General features: G+C 46.9%; 1 protein-coding gene across 1 annotated transcript in view; it reads right to left on the bottom strand.

Annotated features, from left to right (window-relative positions):
• LOC137347455 (nuclear pore complex protein Nup214-like) overlaps nucleotides 1–7,516 on the bottom strand; it is a 163,338-nt gene extending 155,822 nt beyond the window's left edge. The window contains exons 1-2 of the mRNA XM_068011898.1: nucleotides 7,436–7,516; nucleotides 221–416 (exon numbers count right to left, since the gene is read on the bottom strand). Of these exons, the coding sequence (XP_067867999.1) occupies nucleotides 221–416; nucleotides 7,436–7,477 (238 nt within the window). The 5' untranslated portion in view covers nucleotides 7,478–7,516. The remainder of the gene's footprint in view (nucleotides 1–220; nucleotides 417–7,435) is intronic.
• Nucleotides 7,517–21,904: the final 14,388 nt, after the last annotated feature.

Here is a 21,904-nt window from a genome sequence, read left to right as displayed (position 1 = left end):
CTGCGTTTCAGGGCATGCAATCCTAGTTCATGAAATCGCTCCTCAGAATCCACCCCATTCCAAGGCCAATATATCCTTTAGAAACATAGAAAATAGGAGCAGGAGTAGGCCATTCGCCCTTCGAAGGTACAGTGCCCAGGATGGACAGAAGATTGCTTGAAGAAGCACACACAGGCCTTAAGCAAAAGGAAGAGGAGATTAAGATGTGAAATATACCTACTTATTGTATTGATGCTCCCCTCTGTCTTGTCAGCCAAGCTAACGTACTGACTACCGAGAATCTTCAGGCCAGTATTGCCTCCCATAAAGACCAGTCCATAATTATTGGACAAGGTCAGGAGATTGACCCTATCCTTCGGCAACTCTTTCGGAGACTCAAAGATACGAATTTTCTTCATCTGACGAAACTGGAAATTCTGCGGAGGGAAGTTACACAGAGCAGCTTTCAAAACTCAGGGACAGCAATGATTATTAAACTGCAGTCCTGAAACAAGGCTACAGGAAACAAACGTTTAAATGGTGTCATCAATACAACAACAAAAATCCACAAAGAAGGGAATTGGATAAATACTTGAAGGGGAGATAATTTACAGGGCTATGGGAAAGAGCAGGGACCAAATGGATAGTTCTTTCAGAGAGCTGGCACAGGCACAATGGGGCGAATGGCCTCCTTCTGTACGATTCCGTAACAGACTTGCACTTCCTTAGTACCTTTCCTGAAACATCTTTATAAAGGGATAAAGGATAAAACAGACACTGATTGTGAGCTGGAAAATGATTAGGAGCAATCACCAACAGCAACAGTCAAAGACTTAGACAGAGAACTCGCAGGCAATGAGAGATTTGACAAGGGGGTTATGAACAGAATTTCAGGGGGTTGCTCCTGCCACTGATAGCGGAGCTGGGAGAGATGCAGAGTAGATCACAAACCAAAGTCAAAAGGACATTAGCCAGGAGGCTAAAGAAAAGGCAGGGGGCACCACTCAGCTGCGGATTTTATTCGAGGCATTGAGAACATAAGAAATAGGAGGAGTGGACCATTCGGACCCTCAAGCCTGCTCCGCCATTCAATAAGATCATGGCTGATCTTCTGTCTCAATTCCACTTTCGTGCCCGCTCCCCATATCCTTGACTGCCTGAGAGACCAAAAATCTGTCAATCTCTGTCTTAAATATATTCAATGAGGAACACCCACAACTGTCTGGGGTAGAGAATTCCAACACCTCACAAACCTCTGACTGAAGAAATTTCTCCTCATCTCAGTCCTAAATAATCAACCCCTTATCCAGAGACTTTGCCCCCATGTTCTAGATTCCCCAGCCTGGGGAAACAACCTCTCAGCGTTTACCCTGTCAAGCCCCTTCAGAATTTTGCACGTTTGAGGAGATCACCTCTCATTCTTCTAAACTCCAGAGAATATAAGCCCAATTTACTCAGCCTCTCATCATGGGACAGTGCACAAAAGATGATCAGGGCAATACCAAAGCAGAACCTAGTCAGGGAGAGGCTCCAGCCAGCAGAATTGTGGAACTGGAGTTTGTGCAGGTTGGAGCTTGGCGGAGGTGGGGAGGGGGAGGTTAGCTAGAAGAGCTTTGCAAATAGGACTCGGCCAGGACATTGAGATGAACTCCCATGCTCTTTTTCAAATAGTGCTGTGGGATCTTCTACATCCACCTGAGAGGACGGGGTGGGGGGGGGGGGGGCCTTGCCTTAACCAGGGATTCAAGCTGGAGCCTTTTGTCTTCTGTCCAGTTCAGGAATACAATACTGAGCCTGTGCTATTACTTGTTACACAGCAGGACTGCCCCAGGCCAGGACTCAGTTGCACGGGCTTACATTTTGAAAGCATAATGTGCAGGGGACAGACTAAAATGAATGCATAGTTTCACAGAAAGGAGCAGACAGCTCGGATTCACCAAGTGAGCTTAAATTTAACAACACGCCTAGGACTTCGAAGAAAATGAAACCAAAACTAGAACCAAAACTCACAGCTCCAGGGACCCGGGTTCGATTCCGGGTACTGCCTGTGTGGAGTTTGCAAGTTCTCCCTGTGTCTGTGTGGGTTTTCTCCGGGTGCTCCGGTTTCCTCCCACAAGCCAAAAGACTTGCAGGTTGATAGGTAAATTGGCCATTATAAATTGTCACTAGTATAGGTAGGTGGTAGGGAAATATAGGGACAGGTGGGGATGTTTGGTAGGAATGTGGGATTAGTGTAGGATTAGTATAAATGGGTGGTTGATGTTCGGCACAGACTCGGTGGGCCGAAGGGCCTGTTTCAGTGCTGTATCTCTAATCTAAATTAAAATTAGCAGTAAACAAATTTTCGAACTCAGGACCTAAAATACTGCATTGTTGAAAACAAATTGTGCAGACAAGCTGCTGGGGTTTTGACATATCTTAAATTTTAATGAGATTTCTTTTCAAACAAAAAGGTATTGTGTCCAATTTCTGATCACACTTTAGGAAGGATGTCAAAACCTTGGAGGCAGTGCTGCAGAGATTTACGAGAACGGCATCAGGAATGAGGGACTTCTAGTTATGCAGAGACTAGAGAAACTGGGTAACTCACTCAAAGCAAAGAAGGTGAAGGGCAGATTTGATAGAGGTGTTGATGGAGGAAGTAAGGAGAATTTATTTTCAGTGGCAGGAGGGTTGATAACCAGAGGACACAGATTTAAGATAATTGGCAAAAGAACCAGGTTGGAAAAGAATTAGGTTTAAGCAAGTGAAGGGGAGGGGAATGGGGAGAGAACAAAGGGGAAGGTGTTTGATAGGGCAGGAGAGATTAAATAACAAAGCTGTCCTGGGACAAAGGCAAAGAGTGTGTTAATGCTTGTGGTGAAAGAGAAAGCATTAGTCCAGAGAGAGTGTTAATAGTGGAGTAATGAGCAACTCTGACAAGAAAAGCAGCACATGGTTAAAAAATTAAATATTAAAAAAAGGCCAGTCATGCTCTGAAGTTATTAAACTCAATGTTCAGTCCACAAGAGTGCCTAATCGAAAGATCAGGTGTTGCTCCTCGAGATTAAGTTATAGTTTGTTTTAAAGATTACTTTACTGACAAAATTGTAGTAAAAGTCAAAAAAGGGAATAATTCAGAGTTAGGTCTATCTTAATTTAATTTTTTTTCTATTGATACATAAATTCAATACATGTATTTTATAATATCTGAAAATTATGCCAGAGACATTTATCAATTTGCCAAGTATTTGGTTTAGAAATACTGAATTTTCATCTTGCAGTTATTTTTGGCAATTTTTTTTTTTAAAAGGCTCTTCGGTTTAAAAAAAAAAGTTACCAATCCCTGGACAACATGCTGGGGGGAACAGTGTAACAACATAAAGCAGCAATAGCAGGCAAAATCAGCCAGCAGTGTGTACCATGTACAAGAAGCTCCTTAGGCAGCACCTTCCAAATCCACGATCTCTACCACCTAGGACAAGGGCAGCTGATGCATGGGAACACCACCAAGTTCCCCTCCAAGCCACACATCATCCTGACTTGGAACTATATCACTGTTCCTTCACAGTCACTGGGTCAAAATCCTGGAACTGCCTTCCTAACAGTACTGTGGGTGTAACTCCCCCAAATGGACTACAGCGGTTCAAGAAGGTAGCTCACCACCACCTTCTTAAGGGCAATTAGAGATGGGCAATAAATGCTGGCCTTGCCAGCAACGCTCACATCCCATGAATGAATAATAAAATAAATTATGTCCAATAAAATAGGACATGCAACACTCTACGTCTTGGGTGTGCCAAAAGGGAATTGGAAAAATAATTGAAGGGGAAACATTTGCAGGTCTGTGGGGAAAGAGCAAGTAGAGTGGGATTAATTGCATAGTTCTTTCAAAGAGCATGATGGGCCGAATACCCCCCCCTCTGTACTGACAAATTCTAAAAGCCTACAACCCATGGTCAACCCTGGCAATCCCAGCCTACAAAGCCTGGGCAACTCAGTCCTCCTAGTGCCTCAGTTTCTTATTCGCAGATTTGGACTGTTTGAATTTCTCTGGTTGGGACAAAGGTGCTGTCTCATTGGTGGATAAATCTTAACTCACAAGATCTGTTGGTGTCAGCAGCCTGACAGAGGCAGAAATTAAACTTTATACGTAGCCTGAAAAATCCATGATACACGCTCAACCTGTGCACACTCTTGCTCTATTTAATCCTCTATAATAACAAAACCAGATTCACACCCCACTTGGAGTCCACAGGGTTCAGACAGCATCTGCTCAGTTCCACTGATGCAGAAACATAACCTCACAAAGATTGACTGATTAAAGTTGGTACTGTGCAGCATTTTCACTTTCAGAGCCAGTGGGATCTCTAGACTAGTTTTGATCACCTCCTTCATTTCCCTCCAAATTGGCCAGGTTTTGTTTTTATTAAACATATTTTAACCTCTCACTGAACATCTGGGACTTCTGGATCTAGATGGTGAGTTTATTTTTCGTGATACAGAAAGTACCACAAATTTTTTGTCCACCCAAATTCTTTCCCTATCCATTCACCGGCCCTCCAACTCTCCATCCAACTCCCTCCCGCACTCCCTCCATCTCCTTCCTGCACTCCCTCCATCTCCCTCCCGCTCTCCCTCCATCTCCCTCCCGCCCGCACTCCCTCCATCCATCTCATTTCATCCATCTCCCTCCCGCACTCCCTCCATCTCCCTCCCGCACTCCCTCCATCTCCCTCCCGCACTCCCTCCATCTCCCTCCCGCACTCCCTCCATCTCCCTCCCGCACTCCCTCCATCTCTCTCCCTCCCGCACTCCCTCCATCTCCCTCCCGCACTCCCTCCATCTCCCTCCCGCACTCCCTCCATCTCCCTCCCGCACTCCCTCCCACTCTCCCTCCCACTCTCCCTCCCACTCTCCCTCCCACTCTCCCTCCCACTCTCCCTCCCACTCTCCCTCCCACTCTCCCTCCCACTCTCCCTCCCACTCTCCCTCCCACTCTCCCTCCCACTCTCCCTCCCACTCTCCCTCCCACTCTCCCTCCCTCCATCTCCCTCCATCTCCCTCCATCTCCCTCCCGCACTCCCTCCATCTCCCTCCCGCTCTCCCTCCATCTCCCTCCCGCTCTCCCTCCATCTCCCTCCCGCCCGCACTCCCTCCATCCATCTCATTTCATCCATCTCCCTCCCGCACTCCCTCCATCTCCCTCCCGCACTCCCTCCATCTCCCTCCCGCACTCCCTCCATCTCCCTCCCGCACTCCCTCCATCTCCCTCCCTCCCGCACTCCCTCCATCTCCCTCCCACTCTCCCTCCATCTCCTTCCCACACTCCCTCCATCTCCTTCCCACACTCCCTCCATCTCCTTCCCACACTCCCTCCATCTCCTTCCCACACTCCCTCCATCTCCTTCCCACACTCCCTCCATCTCCTTCCCACACTCCCTCCATCTCCTTCCCACACTCCCTCCATCTCCTTCCCACACTCCCTCCATCTCCTTCCCACACTCCCTCCATCTCCTTCCCACACTCCCTCCATCTCCTTCCCACACTCCCTCCATCTCCTTCCCACACTCCCTCCATCTCCTTCCCACACTCCCTCCATCTCCTTCCCACACTCCCTCCATCTCCTTCCCACACTCCCTCCATCTCCTTCCCACACTCCCTCCCACTCTCCCTCCATCTCCCTCCCGCACTCCCTCCATCTCCCTCCCGCACTCCCTCCATCTCCCTCCCACTCTCCCTCCATCTCCCTCCCTCCATCTCCCTCCCGCTCTCCCTCCATCTCCCTCCCGCTCTCCCTCCATCTCCCTCCCGCACTCCCTCCATCTCCCTCCCGCTCTCCCTCCATCTCCCTCCCGCCCGCACTCCCTCCATCCATCTCATTTCATCCATCTCCCTCCCGCACTCCCTCCATCTCCCTCCCGCACTCCCTCCCGCACTCCCTCCATCTCCCTCCCGCACTCCCTCCATCTCCCTCCCGCACTCCCTCCATCTCTCTCCCTCCCGCACTCCCTCCATCTCCCTCCCACTCTCCCTCCATCTCCTTCCCACACTCCCTCCATCTCCTTCCCACACTCCCTCCATCTCCTTCCCACACTCCCTCCATCTCCTTCCCACACTCCCTCCATCTCCTTCCCACACTCCCTCCATCTCCTTCCCACACTCCCTCCATCTCCTTCCCACACTCCCTCCATCTCCTTCCCACACTCCCTCCATCTCCTTCCCACACTCCCTCCATCTCCTTCCCACACTCCCTCCATCTCCTTCCCACACTCCCTCCATCTCCTTCCCACACTCCCTCCATCTCCTTCCCACACTCCCTCCATCTCCTTCCCACACTCCCTCCATCTCCTTCCCACACTCCCTCCATCTCCTTCCCACACTCCCTCCATCTCCTTCCCACACTCCCTCCATCTCCTTCCCACACTCCCTCCATCTCCTTCCCACACTCCCTCCATCTCCTTCCCACACTCCCTCCATCTCCTTCCCACACTCCCTCCATCTCCTTCCCACACTCCCTCCATCTCCTTCCCACACTCCCTCCATCTCCTTCCCACACTCCCTCCATCTCCTTCCCACACTCCCTCCATCTCCTTCCCACACTCCCTCCATCTCCTTCCCACACTCCCTCCCACTCTCCCTCCCGCTCTCCCTCCCGCACTCCCTCCCGCACTCCCTCCCGCACTCCCTCCATCTCCCTCCATCTCCCTCCCGCTCTCCCGCCCGCACTCCCTCCATCTCCCTCCCGCACTCCCTCCATCTCCCTCCCGCACTCCCTCCATCACTCCCTCCATCTCCTTCCCACACTCCCTCCATCTCCTTCCCACACTCCCTCCATCTCCTTCCCACACTCCCTCCATCTCCTTCCCACACTCCCTCCATCTCCTTCCCACACTCCCTCCATCTCCTTCCCACACTCCCTCCATCTCCTTCCCACACTCCCTCCATCTCCTTCCCACACTCCCTCCCACTCTCCCTCCCACTCTCCCTCCCGCACTCCCTCCATCCCCCTCCCACACTCCCTCCATCTCCTTCTCACACTCCCTCCATCTCCCTCCCACTCTCCCTCCCACTCTCCCTCCCGCACTCCCTCCATCCCCCTCCCACACTCCCTCCATCTCCTTCTCACACTCCCTCCATCTCCTTCCCACTCTCCCTCCATCTCCCTCCCGCACTCCCTCCATCCCCCTCCCACACTCCCTCCATCTCCTTCTCACACTCCCTCCATCTCCTTCCCACTCTCCCTCCATCTCCCTCCCGCACTCCCTCCATCCCCCTCCCACACTCCCTCCATCTCCTTCCCACACTCCCTCCATCTCCTTCTCACACTCCCTCCATCTCCTTCCCACTCTCCCTCCATCTCCCTCCCACTCTCCCTCCATCTGTCTCCCGCACTCGCTTCCACCTCCTTTCCTCCATCCAGCTCCCTCCTACATTCCCTCCATCTCCCTCCCACACTCCTACTTCCCTCCCTCACCTTCATCTCCCTCTCGGGAGGGCTGCTCGGATTCTCCCCCATTTCGCCCGTTGATTCCCCACCAAAAGGCCGCGGATCACTTCCGGCGCCAGCTTTGAACGTCACAAAGGGCGTCGTGTCACGCAGCGTCGCGGGTGTGATTGACAGCTCCAGCAGAGAGGGGGCGGGGCCTCCCCTGCACTGCCCCCTAGCGGAGCGCTACCGGCAGCGCAGGCCTGGGGAGCTGGGACAAAAGGACAGGAGCAGATTGTTGGTGAACAGGTACAGCCCCTGTGCTGACACCTTACCCACTGGAAAACAGGAGAAGTAGAAGAAATAGGAGCAGGAGTAAACATTCGACCCCTCGAGCCTGCTGCACCATTCAATATGATCATAGCTGATCTCCCTCAATTCAACTTTCCGCCCACTCCCCATGTCCCTTGATTCCCGGAAACCAAAATCTGTCTATCCCAGCCTTAAATATCATAGAATCACAGAATTGTTACAGCACAGGAGGCCATTCAGCCCATCGTGTCTGCACCGGCTCTCTAAATGAGCAATTCACTGAGCGCCACACCCCCGCCTTCTCCCTGTAACCCAGCACATTCTTCCTTTTCATATAACTGTCTAATTTCCTTTTGAAGCTTCAATTGAACCTGCCCCCACCACACTCTCAGGCAGCGCATTCCAGACCTTAACCACTCACTGCATGAAAAAGTTTTTCCTCATGTCACTTTTGCTTCTCTTACCAAATACTTTAAAACTCTGCCCTCTCGTTCTCGGTCCTTTCACGAGTGGGGACAGTTTCTTTCTATCGACTCTGTCCAGACCCCTCATGATTTTGAATACCTCTATCAAATCACCTCTCAGCCTTCTCTTCTCCAAGGAAAACAGTCCTAACTTCTCCAATCTATCTTCATAACTGAAGTTCCTCATCACTGGAATCAGTCCAGTGAATCTTTTCTGCACTCTCTCCAATGCCCTCATGTCTTTCCTAAAGTACGACGCCCAGAACTGGACACAATACTCCAGCTGAGGCTGAACTAGTGTCTTATACAAGTTCAACATAACCTCCTTGCTCTTGTACTTTATGCCCCTATTAATAAAGCCCAGGATACTGTAAGCTTTATTAACCACACTCTCAACCTGTCCTGCCACCTTCAATGACTTACGCACATATACACCCAGGTCCCTCTGCTCCTGCACCCCCTTTAGAGCTGTACCCTTCATTTTATATTCTCTCTATGTTCCTCCTACCAAAACAAAAGACTTCACATTTCTCCGCATTAAACTTCATCTGTCACTGGTCCACACATTCCACCAACTTGTCTCTGTCCTTTTGAAGTTCAAAATCTATTCAACGATGAGCATCCACAGCCCTCTGGGGTAGGGAATTCCAAAGATTTACAACTCTTTGAGCGAATAAATTTATCCTCATCGCAGCCCTAAATGATCGACCCCTTATCCTGAGACTGTGCCCCCGTGTTCTAGATTCTTCCACAAGGGGAAACAACCTCTCAGTATCTACCCTATCCAGCCCCTTCAAAATCTTGTATGTTTCAATGAGATCACCTCTCATTCTTCTAAACTCCAGAGTAGATAGGCCCAATTTACTCAGCCTCTCATCATAGGACTACCTTCAGGAACCAATCTAGTGAACCTTCGCTGTCCTGCCTCCAATGCAAGTATTTCCTTCCTTAAATATGAAGACCAAACTGTACACAATACCCGAGTACCAAAGGCCTGTGCAAATGTAGCAAGAATTCTTTTTCCTTGTACTCCAATCCCCTTGCAATAAAGGACAAGTTGCTTGCTGAAAGGAATGAAACAATTTGCATTTCTATAGCACCCATCAGGCCATCATCAGACCCTTTACAATCAATGAAATACTTTTGAAGTGTCGTCAAGAAAGGAAGAACTTGTATTTATATAGCGCCTTTCATGACCTTGAGACGTCCCAAGGGGCTTTACAGCCAATTAAGTACTTTTTGAAGTATAGTCATGTTATAATGTAGGAAATGCGCAGCCAATTTTCACACAGCAAGATCCCACAAAAAATGCAGTGTGATAATGATCTGTTTTAGTGATGTTGATTGAGGGATAAATATTAGCCCAGGACACTCCCCTGCTCTTCTTCAAAATAGTGCAATGGGATCTTTTACATCAACCTGAGAGGGTTTAATACCTCAACTAAAAGACAGCACCTCTGGCAGTGCAGCGCTCCCTTAGTACTGCACTGTGTGCGTCGGTCTGGATTTTGTTCTCAACCTATGCCGTGGGACTTGAACCCAAACCTTTTAACTCAAGGATCAGAGTGCTACCCACTGAGTCACCGTAGACCAGGAAAGACATTAGCTGCAGCCACCAGCCAGAAACCTGGCAGTATCAGATCAGTCATTGAATTTAATGGCAGGGAACATGAGGCAGAGTGTTAACACCTGCCTGTGTTTGTGACAGGCAATGCATGTGATGCGTGTGACCAGGGACTGTGACCGGGAGTGTGTGACCTGGTGGGGGGTGATGGACATGTGTGATGAGGCATATGTGACAGGGGCATATGTGACAAGCAGGGAATGTGACAGGGCATGTGTGATGGGAAGGGGTGTGATGGATAGAGATGTGTCAAGTAGGGGTGTGACAGGAAGGGGTGTGACGGGCAGAGGGTGTGACAGGAAGCGGTGTGACAGGACGGGGTGTGACAGGCAGGCGGTGTGACAGGCAGGGGTGGTGACAGGAAGGGGTGTGACGGGCAGAGGGTGTGACGGGCAGGGGGTGTGACAGGAAGGGGTGTGATGGGCAGAGGGTGTGACAGGAAGGGTGTGACGGCAGTGGGTGTGACAGGAAGGGGTGTGACGGGCAGGGGGTGTGACAGGAAGGGGTGTGATGGGCAGAGGGTGTATTATGGGTGTGCAATCTGCTACTGCTAGCTTTGCACCTAGCAGTGAATGATAAAATCCAGGCCCACGTCTCAGATTCCTCTCCCTGTCACCAATCCCTGCACTGTTCCACCTATAATGTCCCAGCGTCTAACTCTGCTTTCCCCGTTGGCCCTGCTGAATGCACATGGTTTTCCAGGAGTTGTTTCTGCATCAGCGGAAGCTCCAGTCTCTATAACTGGGTCATTTATTCTACAAGCAAAGTACTGCAACATTCAGAGAGAGTGAACTTTTCGTCAACTGTCGGGGCAAATGCTGCAGTTTGTTTGGTTCACACAGAAAGACTCACTGCCAGAATAAACAATGTTAACAATCTACTGCAGTTGTTACGACAAGAAAAACTGAATTCGAGTAGGAACCCAGCCACTGCATCCGACTGAAAACATAAATCACCAGAAACGTATGTTTTGAGCATTTTGGAAAATGTAGAATCAGTAATTCTGTAGAGTATCCTCAGTCAATCTTTATTCACCAACAGGATGTGTGTTTATTTATGATTCACTGTGGACTAGGAGGAGCTGCAGGGCTTGGGTCGCCCTTCCCTGGGCATCCACACTGCTCATCTGCTGCACCTTTCCCTCTCCATTTCCCATTCCCGTCCATCCTCCTCACTCCCCCAAACCCCATTCCCCTCCCCTCATCTCTCTCACTCCACAACTCTCTTCCCTCATCTTCCTCACTCTCCCATTCCCCTACCTCATTTTCCTGACTCCCCTCCCCCCCCCACTCCCCATTCCCCTCCCCTTATCACCTATTCCCCTATTCCCCTCCCCTCAAAACCCTTGCTCCACCACTCTCCACTCCCCTCCCACCACTCCCTCGTTCCCCATCCCTCCTCACTCCCCCACTCCCCATTTTGTTCCACCTCACTCCCCCACTCCCCATTTCCCTCTCCCTCCCCTTCCCCTCGTCCCACTCACTTCGTCACTCCCTATTCCCCTCCCCCATCCCTCTCACTCCTCTATTCCCCTCCCCTACCTCTGACCCAGTTCACCCTCCACCTATCCTCCATTCCCCCCATCTTGACCCTCAAACTTGGGTGTCAACTGACTTTGGTGTACACGGGTGAGCACGGTTAAGTGATCGCCTTAAAGTCACACATTGTCCGACCCATCGACGTGCCGGACAAACAGCAGAATGATGGATGCCTGTCCAGATTGGGAGGAGGTGCTCCGGGAGTACCTAAAAAGCGTAAATGGCCCAAGTGGGTCAAATATGCTGAAAATGTTTTTTGAGGGTCCGAGACCCATTGGACAGAAACACTGGGAAGAGACTAGGAAAGAACAAGCGAAACGCACCTCTAAGCTTAGTAAGGCTACAGCAATAGCCAGTTGTATGAGGGATTTGTGTGAAAAGGAAATGGAAATTGTTAGGTTAAAAGCGGAACTCGAGGGGACCGAACTGACTAGGTTTATGGCAGAGTGACATAAAAAGACTATGTTTTAGTGAAATTTCAAGTGAGTAAAAACAAGTTACTGTGTCTTTTGATTCGAATGTGTGAATGTTGGAAGCTTCCACGAATGAAGGGAATGTCCTTGAGAAGTGCAGCTTGTGTTCTGTAGAACTGACAGTTGTTAATTCTTTGTTGTCTGGCCTTCATGTTGAAAGCATGAGTCTGTTACTTGTTCTATTTTTACACGTCTGTATTTTGTGTAAACCATGAGTCATGTTTTGGTTGTGAACTCGTTGAACTTGTGTGTGTTCATTTCAATCGGGACAGGGAATTTAACACAGATTTTCGTACTTTGAATTCATAACCCATTATAGGAATCAATTTTCTAAGTTGTTTGGAATTGAATAAGTGTGAAAAGTGATTGTTGAGTGTATTCATTTCAATTTAAGATTGTGCACCCAGGAATGGGATATAAAATTGAATTATATTTTAAGTTATTAAAGTTTTCTTTTTATTTTAAAAGTTGGTTTTGCAACTGTGAAAAGGCAATGAACAATTTTCGAAGAGATAAGCTTCAGCCTTGAAGGTCTGAAGAGGTTTGGCAGAAATCCAATTTGAAGTTTAAACACTGCTTTATTTGGAGTTCCAGTTTAAAATCTGTTTTTGTTTTTTTTGGAGTTTAAATTAAAGACATGTTTTACTGACTGCTTTAAGTAGCAAATTTCAGGAATTGGATATTGGTTTAAGGGAGAGAAGGATCAACAAAGGAGATATGGGAAAGATTCTATCTGTTTAAAGTTTGTTTAAGAAGCTAGTGTAAATTTTTTTGCTTTAAGAACGTTAAAGAATGTTTTCTTTAGTTTTTGGTTTTATTACAGTCATTTGAAAAGGCGCCTGAAGAAAGAACAAGAAAAAGGACATAATTTACCTATCTTTAAAAAAAGCACGTGCTATTCTGTTTTGTGTTTAGTTAATAAGTATTATATGTTAATAAGTCTGAGTTAAGTTTATACTATTAAAGTTAACTGACCTGTTAAGTTGAGAAAACTGGAAATTTCATTTGTGGCCACAATGAACTTTCAAGTTTATTATGTCAGGTTTTGAGGGAGTCTTTAATTCTGGACATAAGGCTTGCTCATATAACATTGGCAGTTTTGATTTTTAAATGTTTATTGCCGTGAATTGGAATTTGGAATCATCTTTGTTGTATAAAAAAAATCCCTGGATTAGAAACCTCTTACAAAAGATGCAATAAGTTTGGAAACAATTGGAGTTCAAACTAAAATGCTGTCTTTCCTGATGGAGAGGCTTTCCTTTGAAGTTGATAATGTTACTAACGATTTTGTTGTTTTCAAACCTGAGGATACCAAAAGAATTGAAAAAAAAAAGTTTAAAATGGAGAGTAGTTCTTTTCGATTGGAAAAAAAAGTTTACGTAAAGTGACGCAGCTTAGAACGCTTTGCTCTCCTCCCTTGGAGACAAGCAAAGAAATTAACCCCACTGCAGCTATTATTTTCCCATTTAATCCACCAGACAATTTTTGCATTGCTGAGAGTAAAATTTATATATATTGGACATTATTAAATCTTACATTTCTAAATTGACAGATATAATTGGACAAATTAACCCATTGGGCTCAGGGGCAGAGCCACAATGGATTCTTTCTGGTTTTTTTTTTAAACAGGTAGATTCCAAGGCCACATGAGAACTGATGCCACAGCAAGAGATCCAGCAGCTTTAAGAATTTAAGAACTTAATTGCAGACAACAAATTTCACAGCATCTTTATCACTGAGACAAAGTGCTTGAGACATTATGTTGGGGGGCACAGTGGCACAGTGGTTAGCACCGCAGCCTCACAGCTCCAGCGACCTGGGTTCAATTCTGGGTACTGCCTGTGCAGAGTTTGCAAGTTCTCCCTGTGACTGCGTGGGTTTCCGCCGGGTGCTCCGGTTTCCTCCCACAGCCAAAGACTTGCAGGTTAATAGGTAAATTGGCCATTGTAAATTGCCCCTAGTATAGGTAGGTGGTAGGAGAATGGTGGGGATGTGGTAGAGAATATGGGGTTAATGTAGGATTAGTATAAATGGGTGGTCGTTAGTCGTCACAGACTCAGTGGGCCAAAGGGCCTGTTTCAGTGCTGTATCTCTAAATAAAATTAAATAAATAGAAGGAGAGATAGTTGTAAGCACCTCTGTCTTTAATGTAAATAAAATGCAATACCACCAAGTCTGGGCATAAGAAATTGGAAAAGATAAACAAAATTTAATTGATATGAGTGGTCATTTAAAGCATTCAAATGGAAATTTATCTGACATTTAAGAACTCATCTGGAAGGTCGGAGTGAAAGTTAACCCTAAAAAGGCACAGATAATGAAAGAAAGGTTTCCTATTTGGGAATAGTAATAACACAGAGAAAGCAGGAGACAGAGCAGATGCGAGTACAGACAATCCCCGAACTCCCTCTACCTCAAAATATTAACGCTCTAAGATCATGTTTGGGCCTTGTTGGGTATCACAGGAACCATATTGCTGGATTTACCTTAAAAGCAGCCCTTTATATGATCTCCTAAAAAAGAACTACTACATGCCTGGTGGACAATTTAATCTACCAGGACGAACCCCATGAGCGTCAGGTTTTGACAGCAAAGACCCTAAAGGGACTTTTGTGTCAAAATCATTGGGGGGGTGTACAAGGGTAAGGAGCCAGCAATCAAAATTTTTTGTTGACGGTTCCTCTACAGCGGAGGATGGGATTAGGCAGACAGGATGCGGATTACATGTACAGGAAGATGGAAGTCCCAGACTCAGGGACGAATTCTGGTGGGTCATTCTTGTAAACGTTACTATTGGACAGTGGGGGGTATGTGTTGAATGCCCAAAAGGAACCACCTTAAGGGACACACCAGGGGGCCCCATGTTCCCTGTATGGCAGTGCGATGATAAAGGCTGTAGAAACGGATCCATATATGTGAAACCACACAACGATAGGGGCTATTGGCTCTATAGTGTTGGGAAAATAATAAAAAGGACAGTTCCTATTCCAGGTTGTGAGATTAACCAGGCAAGAAGCACCAACCCCCACGGTTATCCTCACATCCGAATTACCAACGAGTCAGGTTACAACCCAGCAGCCACAAGTGACTGATCTCCCTTGACCTGCCTTAACTGCAGGACCAGAAATTGGACTTGCGATAATAAAAACTAATAAAATTGTATCTGATAATATACAGCCTGAGTTGGTACCGGTAATATTGAATATCTCAGACTGATGGCCTGAGAAGACCCGAGAGTTGTATGAGGTATTACTGCAACAATTGCTGGGACAAGAATTCGGTGATGAGAGAGTAATGAATGTGTTTGTAGTACGTACGGTTCATGGTTGTTAGAACAAACGAGGGAAAATGTGAGGCAAATTGATGCAGGACAGGCACCAGTTTGGATAAATGACACCCAGCTGGAGGACTAAACTTGTCACACAAATGATAAAATTACCAGGTGCCAACTCAGAAAACTTGTTAAGGTATGGAAAGGTCAGGAGTGTGTAAATACAAGATCTATGAGTATTGGAGTAGTGTTGGGAATACCTGTAATTCCAAGAGATAAGTTAGGGACGCAATGATACGAAGTAGAAAATAAAGGGGTGATAAGGAGAAAAAAATTACATAAAATATTATGATATAATACCCTATGTTGTGAAAATTGGAAAAGAGATAGTTGGAACAACATTGTCTGAGTGTAGTCTGGAAAACCAGGTGGTCATATGTCCTCATCCTACATATAAAACAGCAGAGTCAGAATGTGGATTTAATGCCACTGTGGATTGCACCATGGAAACTAGGAAAGTATTGTCAGGGCTAACCCATGTGGCCTATATGGGAAAGGGGAAATATTGCTTAACCACCACAGCGAAGGAGTACCAGTATGGGCATAATCGGGCTTGTCCGGTGAGCAACAGTATGTTCTGTTTCAACCCACAAATACCAACCAGAGTAGGAAAGACGGAGTTGGTCGACATAAACGAAAGATTGAAACGATTAGAGTAACCATCTGGTGGGATAATATTTTGAATTGGGATACCAACATACAGATACATCTGTGGATAAGAATTGTTTCACACATTGTGATTATTGATATGATTGTGATTTTGATGTATCAAATGTATAATATAATTATGTTTAAACATTGGAAAGTTGAAATGGAAGGAAAGTTGGAAATGGACTGGTATGTGCGATAACGCAAACGAATGATAGATATAACTAAATGTAGCACAGCATGGACTTGAATATCTGCTGTCACGAGGTGGGATATGATCAGGGCTCCTTTATGATCCAATTCACTAACGATTAATGGATCAAAGGGGGGACTGTAGCCGGATGGCTAACATCTGCAAAGCATGAAGGGAAAAATAGCCAGCCTTACACAAGGACAAGGACTGTGAAACAGCTGCAGTTGCAATTGAATGAACCCAGCCTGCTGAATAGGAAGTGTGTGATAAGATGTGTGAGACTGCTGCGGTTGTGAAGATTGCTAGACAAGGATAGATAAGAAGAACAAGGCCAGCAAATGTATATTGTCTTGTAACTAGTAGCTAAGCAAACAGATGACTGCAAGTCATGGGTGTACGTGACTGAGGACATTCTTGATGCTGGGAACAACTGGATAAAAAGGGGAGGCTAGGAACCTCCACAGCGAAGACCTGCAGGAACAACCATCGCGGAAAGGGAACCCTGAGTCCGGGATTCAGTGAAGAGAACCCATCGGGAGGGAGACTGATCACCTTGCCTCGCAATGGGTAGTATTTAAGTCCAAGCCATGAGTCTTGTGATTTATTGTAACAACTTATAAGTAGTTTAACAAGTGAAATAATGAGTAGCTTAATAAGTGATTTAAGTATCAATAAAAGTGTTTATACGAAGTATCTCGTGCAGGTGTCTTTTGTCCACCACGTCGGTTGACACCCTAGTTTGAGGGTCAACAACCCTCCCCTCAAAACCCTTGCTCTACCACTCTCCACTCCCCTCCCCATCGCTCCCTCGTTCCCCATCCCTCCTCACTCCCCCACTCCCCATTTCATTCCACCTCATTCCCCGACTCCCCATTTCCCTCCCCCTCGTCCCACTCGCTTCCCCGACTCCCTATTCCCCTCCCCCCATCCCTCTCACTCCCCTATTCCCCATTCCCCTCCTATACCTCTGACCCAGTTCAGCCTCCTCCTGTCCCCCATTCCCCCATCTGACACCCTCCCACACTCATCCCCTCCCCATTACCTGAAAACCGGAGGCCGATCCCACAGGATCCTGTGGAAAAAGGATAAATTAGAGATAGTGGTGGAAAAAAGACCAATGTCGATCCAGCTCACTTTCTACCATCTTGATGGTCCCATGTTACATTGATAATGGATTTGTTGTCTAATAACAGTCAGCAATCTCTATCAATTAGTCTACAACTGACACAGACAGAGAGTGAGGAAAACCCCCAGTTGTGAAGAGTTTTGGGAACCATAGGTCCAAAGTTCATCTCAAGCACATTACACTCATCACGTCATGTCTCAAATTACTTGTATTCTGTATCCCAAAATGTCATTTCTGCAAGAAAGCTATCTAATCTGCATTTTGAATGCATCAATACTAACTGCTTCCACTGTGTCCCTACAGAGCCTGTTCCACTTGCTCACTGAAAGGGTGCAGGAAGACTGAAAACGGTCGAAGAATGGGACAAGGCCTCGGACACCAAGACCCTGCCAGATTTAACTGGCAGAGCCACATTATCATTCTTCCTTCCGTTTCCTGCCCAGCAGACAGACAAACTGACAGGCGGGAAAACCAGTGGAAACCAAAGACCTTTGGGGACAGCCCCATGATCGGGCGTCGGGGGGGGGGGTGCGGAAGGTTGGTGATCAGGCTGGGAGGTGTGATGGGTGAGTTGGTTAACGTCAGGATCAAGAGACAGGACACGATCGGCAGAGGGTGAGGGGCCTTGGGGAAACAAACACTCCTGTTCCTCCTGCATGGCCCACAAGGAGTGCTGGAAATGACACATTTTAAAAATGTATTCATTATCGGACTGCGGGCAAGATCGGAATTAATTGCCTATGAGAAGGTGTTGGTGAGACACATTCTTGAACCATTCCAGTTTGTATGCAGTAGGTACACCCAGGGAGGGAGATACCCAGGGAGGGAGACACTCAGGGAGGGAGACACCCAGGGAGGGAGACACCCAGGGAGGGAGATACCCAGGGAGGGAGACACCCAGGGAGGGAGACACCCAGGGAGGGAGACACTCAGGGAGGGAGACACCCAGGGAGGGAGACACCCAGGGAGGGAGACACCCAGGGAGGGAGACACTCAGGGAGGGAGATGGCTCTGCTACACAGGAGGGGATGAAAAAGAGTGGGAGAGCCATACTGATAGGAGATTCAATTGTAAGGGGAACAGGCAGGCATTTCTGTGGCCACAAACGAGACTCCAGGATGGTATGTTGCCTCCCTGGTGCTAGGGTCAAGGATGTCTCGGAGCGGCAGCAGGACATTCTGAAGAGTGAACAGTCAGAGGTCGTGGTACACATTGGTACCAACGACATAGGTAGAAAGAGGGATGAGGTCCTGCAACAAAAATTTAGGGAGCTAGGTAGCTGATTAAAAAGCAGGACCTCAAAGGTTGCAATCTCTGGATTACTCCCGGTGCCACGTGCTAGTGAGTATAGGAATAGGAGGATAGAGCAGATGAATGCATGGCTGAAGTGGTGGTACAGGAGGGAAGGCTTTAGTTTCCTGGATCACTGGGTCTGTTTCTGGCAAAGGTGGGACCTGTACAAGTTGGACTTGTTGCACCTGAACCGGAATCGGACCAACATCCTTGCTGGGAGGTTTGCTGGTGCTGTTGGTGGGGGTTTAAACTAATTTTGCAGGGGGATGGGATACAGAGTGGAAGCACAGTAGGGGGTGATGCACAGTCAAATAAAGAAGAGAAACTGAGTCAGTCTGGAAGGCAGAGCAAATATAGACCTGTTAAGGCACAAGTGAAAAATTGCATCTATTTTAATGCAAGGAATCTTACTAGTAGGGCAGATGAATTGAGGGCGTTGATTAGCACATGGCATTATGATATTATTGCTATCACAGAGACATGGTTGAGGGAGGGGCAGGACTGGCAGCTCAATATTCAAGGGCATAGAATCTTCAGACTGACGGGGGAGGGGGGGTAAAAGGTGGCATTGCACTGTTAATCAAGGAGTCAATTACTGCAGTAAGGAGTGATGATATCTTAGAAGGTTCCTCAAATCAAGCCATATGGGTAGAACTTAAAAACAAAAAGGGGGCAATCACTTGGCTGGAAGTGTACTACAGACCTCCAAACAGTCAAGGAGAGATAGAGGAACAGATATGTAGACAAATCTTAGAGAGGTGTAAAAATAATAGGGTAATAATAGTAGGGGATTTCAACTTCCCCAATATCAACTGGGATAGTCTTAGTGTAAAAGGCTTAAAGGGGGTGGAATTCTTAAAGTGCATCCAGGAGAGGTTTTTGAGCCAGTACGTAGAAAGTCCTGCAAGAGAAGGGGCGGTACTGGACCTAATCTTGGGGAATGAAGCCGGACAAGTGGTAGAAGTGTCAGTGGGGGAGCATTTCGGGGATAGTGACCATAACTCTGTAAGATTTAAGGTAGTTATGGAAAAGGACAAAGATGGTCCGGAAATAAAGGTACTGAATTGGGGCAAGGCCGATTTTAAGATGATAAAACAGGATCTGGCTAAAGTGGACAGGGAGCAGCTACTTGTAGGAAAGTCTACATCAGACCAGTGGGAGTCATTCAAAGACGCCTTAGGATTTTCCTTTATCTTGCCCGCCAGTGTTTTTTCATGTCCCCTCTTCGCTCTCCTAATTACTTTTTTAAGTACCCCCCTACACTTTCTATACTCCTCTAGTGCCTCCGCTGTTTTCAGCACTCTGAATCTGCCATAAGCCTCCTTTTTTTTCTTTATCCAATCCTCTATATCCCTCGACATCCAGGGTTCCCTGGACTTGTTGTTCAGAGCCAACATGTACCCGTTAAGATGAAGGGTAGGACCAACAAGTCCAGGGAACCCTGGATGTCAAGGGATATAGAGGATTGGATCAGGAAAAAAAAGGAGGCTTATGGCAGATTCAGAGTTCTGGAAACAGCGGAAGCACTAGAGGAGTATAGAAAGTGTAGGGGGCATAGATTTAAGGTAAGGGGCAGGAGGTTTAGAGGGGATTTGAGGAGAATTGTTTTCACCCAGAGGGTGGTTGGAATCTGGAACACACTACCTGAAGAGGTGGTACAGGCAGGAACCCTCACAACATTTAAGAAGTATTTAGATGAGCACTTGAAATGCCATAGCATACAAGGCTACGGGCCAAGTGCTGGAAAATAGATTAGAATAGTTAGGTGCTTGATGGCTGGTGTGGACACGATGGGCTGAAGGGCCTGTTTCTGTGCTGTATAGCTCTGTGACTCTATGACTATGACTCATTGCCATGTTTCCCTAGAAATGGCAAATCCATGCAGCATCTGTAGAATATCTATCAGGTTCCCAATTGTACTGTTGGAGCCCAGTTTAAATTTGTTAATGAGGTGTCCCCCTCCTCTTCAGGCAGGATACCTGAATACCATGAGTTTAAATGGATTGATAAATGCCTCCTGTTGCATTATAGCTGGCCAAGTGCCAACAGGGGAAGGCTTGAAAGAAAGAATGAACTTGGATTTGTATAACTCCTTTCAAGACCTCCCAAAGCACCTTCCAGCCAATGAAGCACTTTTGAAGTGTAGTCACTGTTGTAATGGAGGGAACACTGCAGCCAATTTGTGCGCAGCAAGATCCCACAAACAGCAATGTGATAATGACCAGATAATCAGTCTTACTGAGTCTTAGAGGGATAGATATTGTGCTAGGACAATGGGGAGAACACCCCTGCTTTTCAAAATGGTACCATGGGATCTTTTACAAACACCTTCAAGTGCAGATGATGTCTTATCCTAAAGATAGCACCTCCCTCTACACCTAGATTTTTGTGCTCAAGTCTCTGGAGTGGGATTTGAACCCACAACATTCTGACTCAGAGGCAAGAGTGCTACCCACTGAGCCCCAACTAACACTTCAAAAAGCACAGCTGATTTCAGCATTGAATACAGACACACACTAACACGACAACAATGAGTCCTTCAACAAGCGAGGTACAGTGTTGCTGCCAGCTGTTTGTAATATACACCCCTGAAGAGACAGACACACCTCCGTTTACAAGTTGTTTCTGTCATATCTAAAGATGTACAGAAGTCTGATTATTTTATTTTTAACTGTGAAATGTACCGGCCTTCCAATCATTCACCCTGCACAGAACATTGAAATCACGACACAAGGGTTTCCATTCACTACCAGATATTTATTGTCGTTACAAATATTTTCCATCACAAGAATTCATAAAGTTAGAGAGGTTGGAATAAATTTTACATCACAGATGTGTGAGATAGCGTGGGATAAACTGAGTGGGATTTAATGCATATTGAACCAAACCAAACATCGCACAAAAAGGATACGGAGGCACTGGAGACAGTGCAAGAAACATTTACAAGGATGATACCAAAACTGAGAGGTTATAACTAATTGAAAAGATTGAACAGGCTGGGGCTCTTTTCTCTGGAAAAGAGAAAACTGAGATGGGGGGTGGGAGATGGGGAAATGACCTGATAGAGGTCTTTAAGGTTTAAGGCTCGATAAGGTAGACACAGGGATGACGTTTCCACCTGTGGGAGAGAGCAGAACTAGGGACCATAAATATAAGACAGTCACTAATAAATCCAATCGGGAATTCAGGAGAAACTTCTTTACCCAGAGAGTATTGAGAATGTGGAACTCGCTACCATGGGGAGTGGTTGTGGTGAATAATATGTATACATTTAAGGGGAAGTGGATAAACACATGAGGGAGAAAGGAATAGAAGGTTATGCTGATAGGGTGGGATGAAGAGGGGGTGGGAGGAGGCTCGTGTGGAGCATAAACACTGGCATTGATGAGATGGGCCGAATGGCCTGTTTCTGTGATGCTCATTCTATGTTAAACTCAAGCAGTATTATCTCCCACAGTTCCAATTACCACAGCAGACCAACCGGCAGCAACTTGTCAAGTACAGAATATGATGGG

The sequence above is a fragment of the Heterodontus francisci genome, chromosome 32, assembly GCF_036365525.1.
Source record: "Heterodontus francisci isolate sHetFra1 chromosome 32, sHetFra1.hap1, whole genome shotgun sequence".
NCBI lineage: Eukaryota > Metazoa > Chordata > Chondrichthyes > Heterodontiformes > Heterodontidae > Heterodontus > Heterodontus francisci.
Note: the sequence above shows the minus strand (reverse complement) of the source record. Positions and strands in the feature narration are given on the sequence as shown.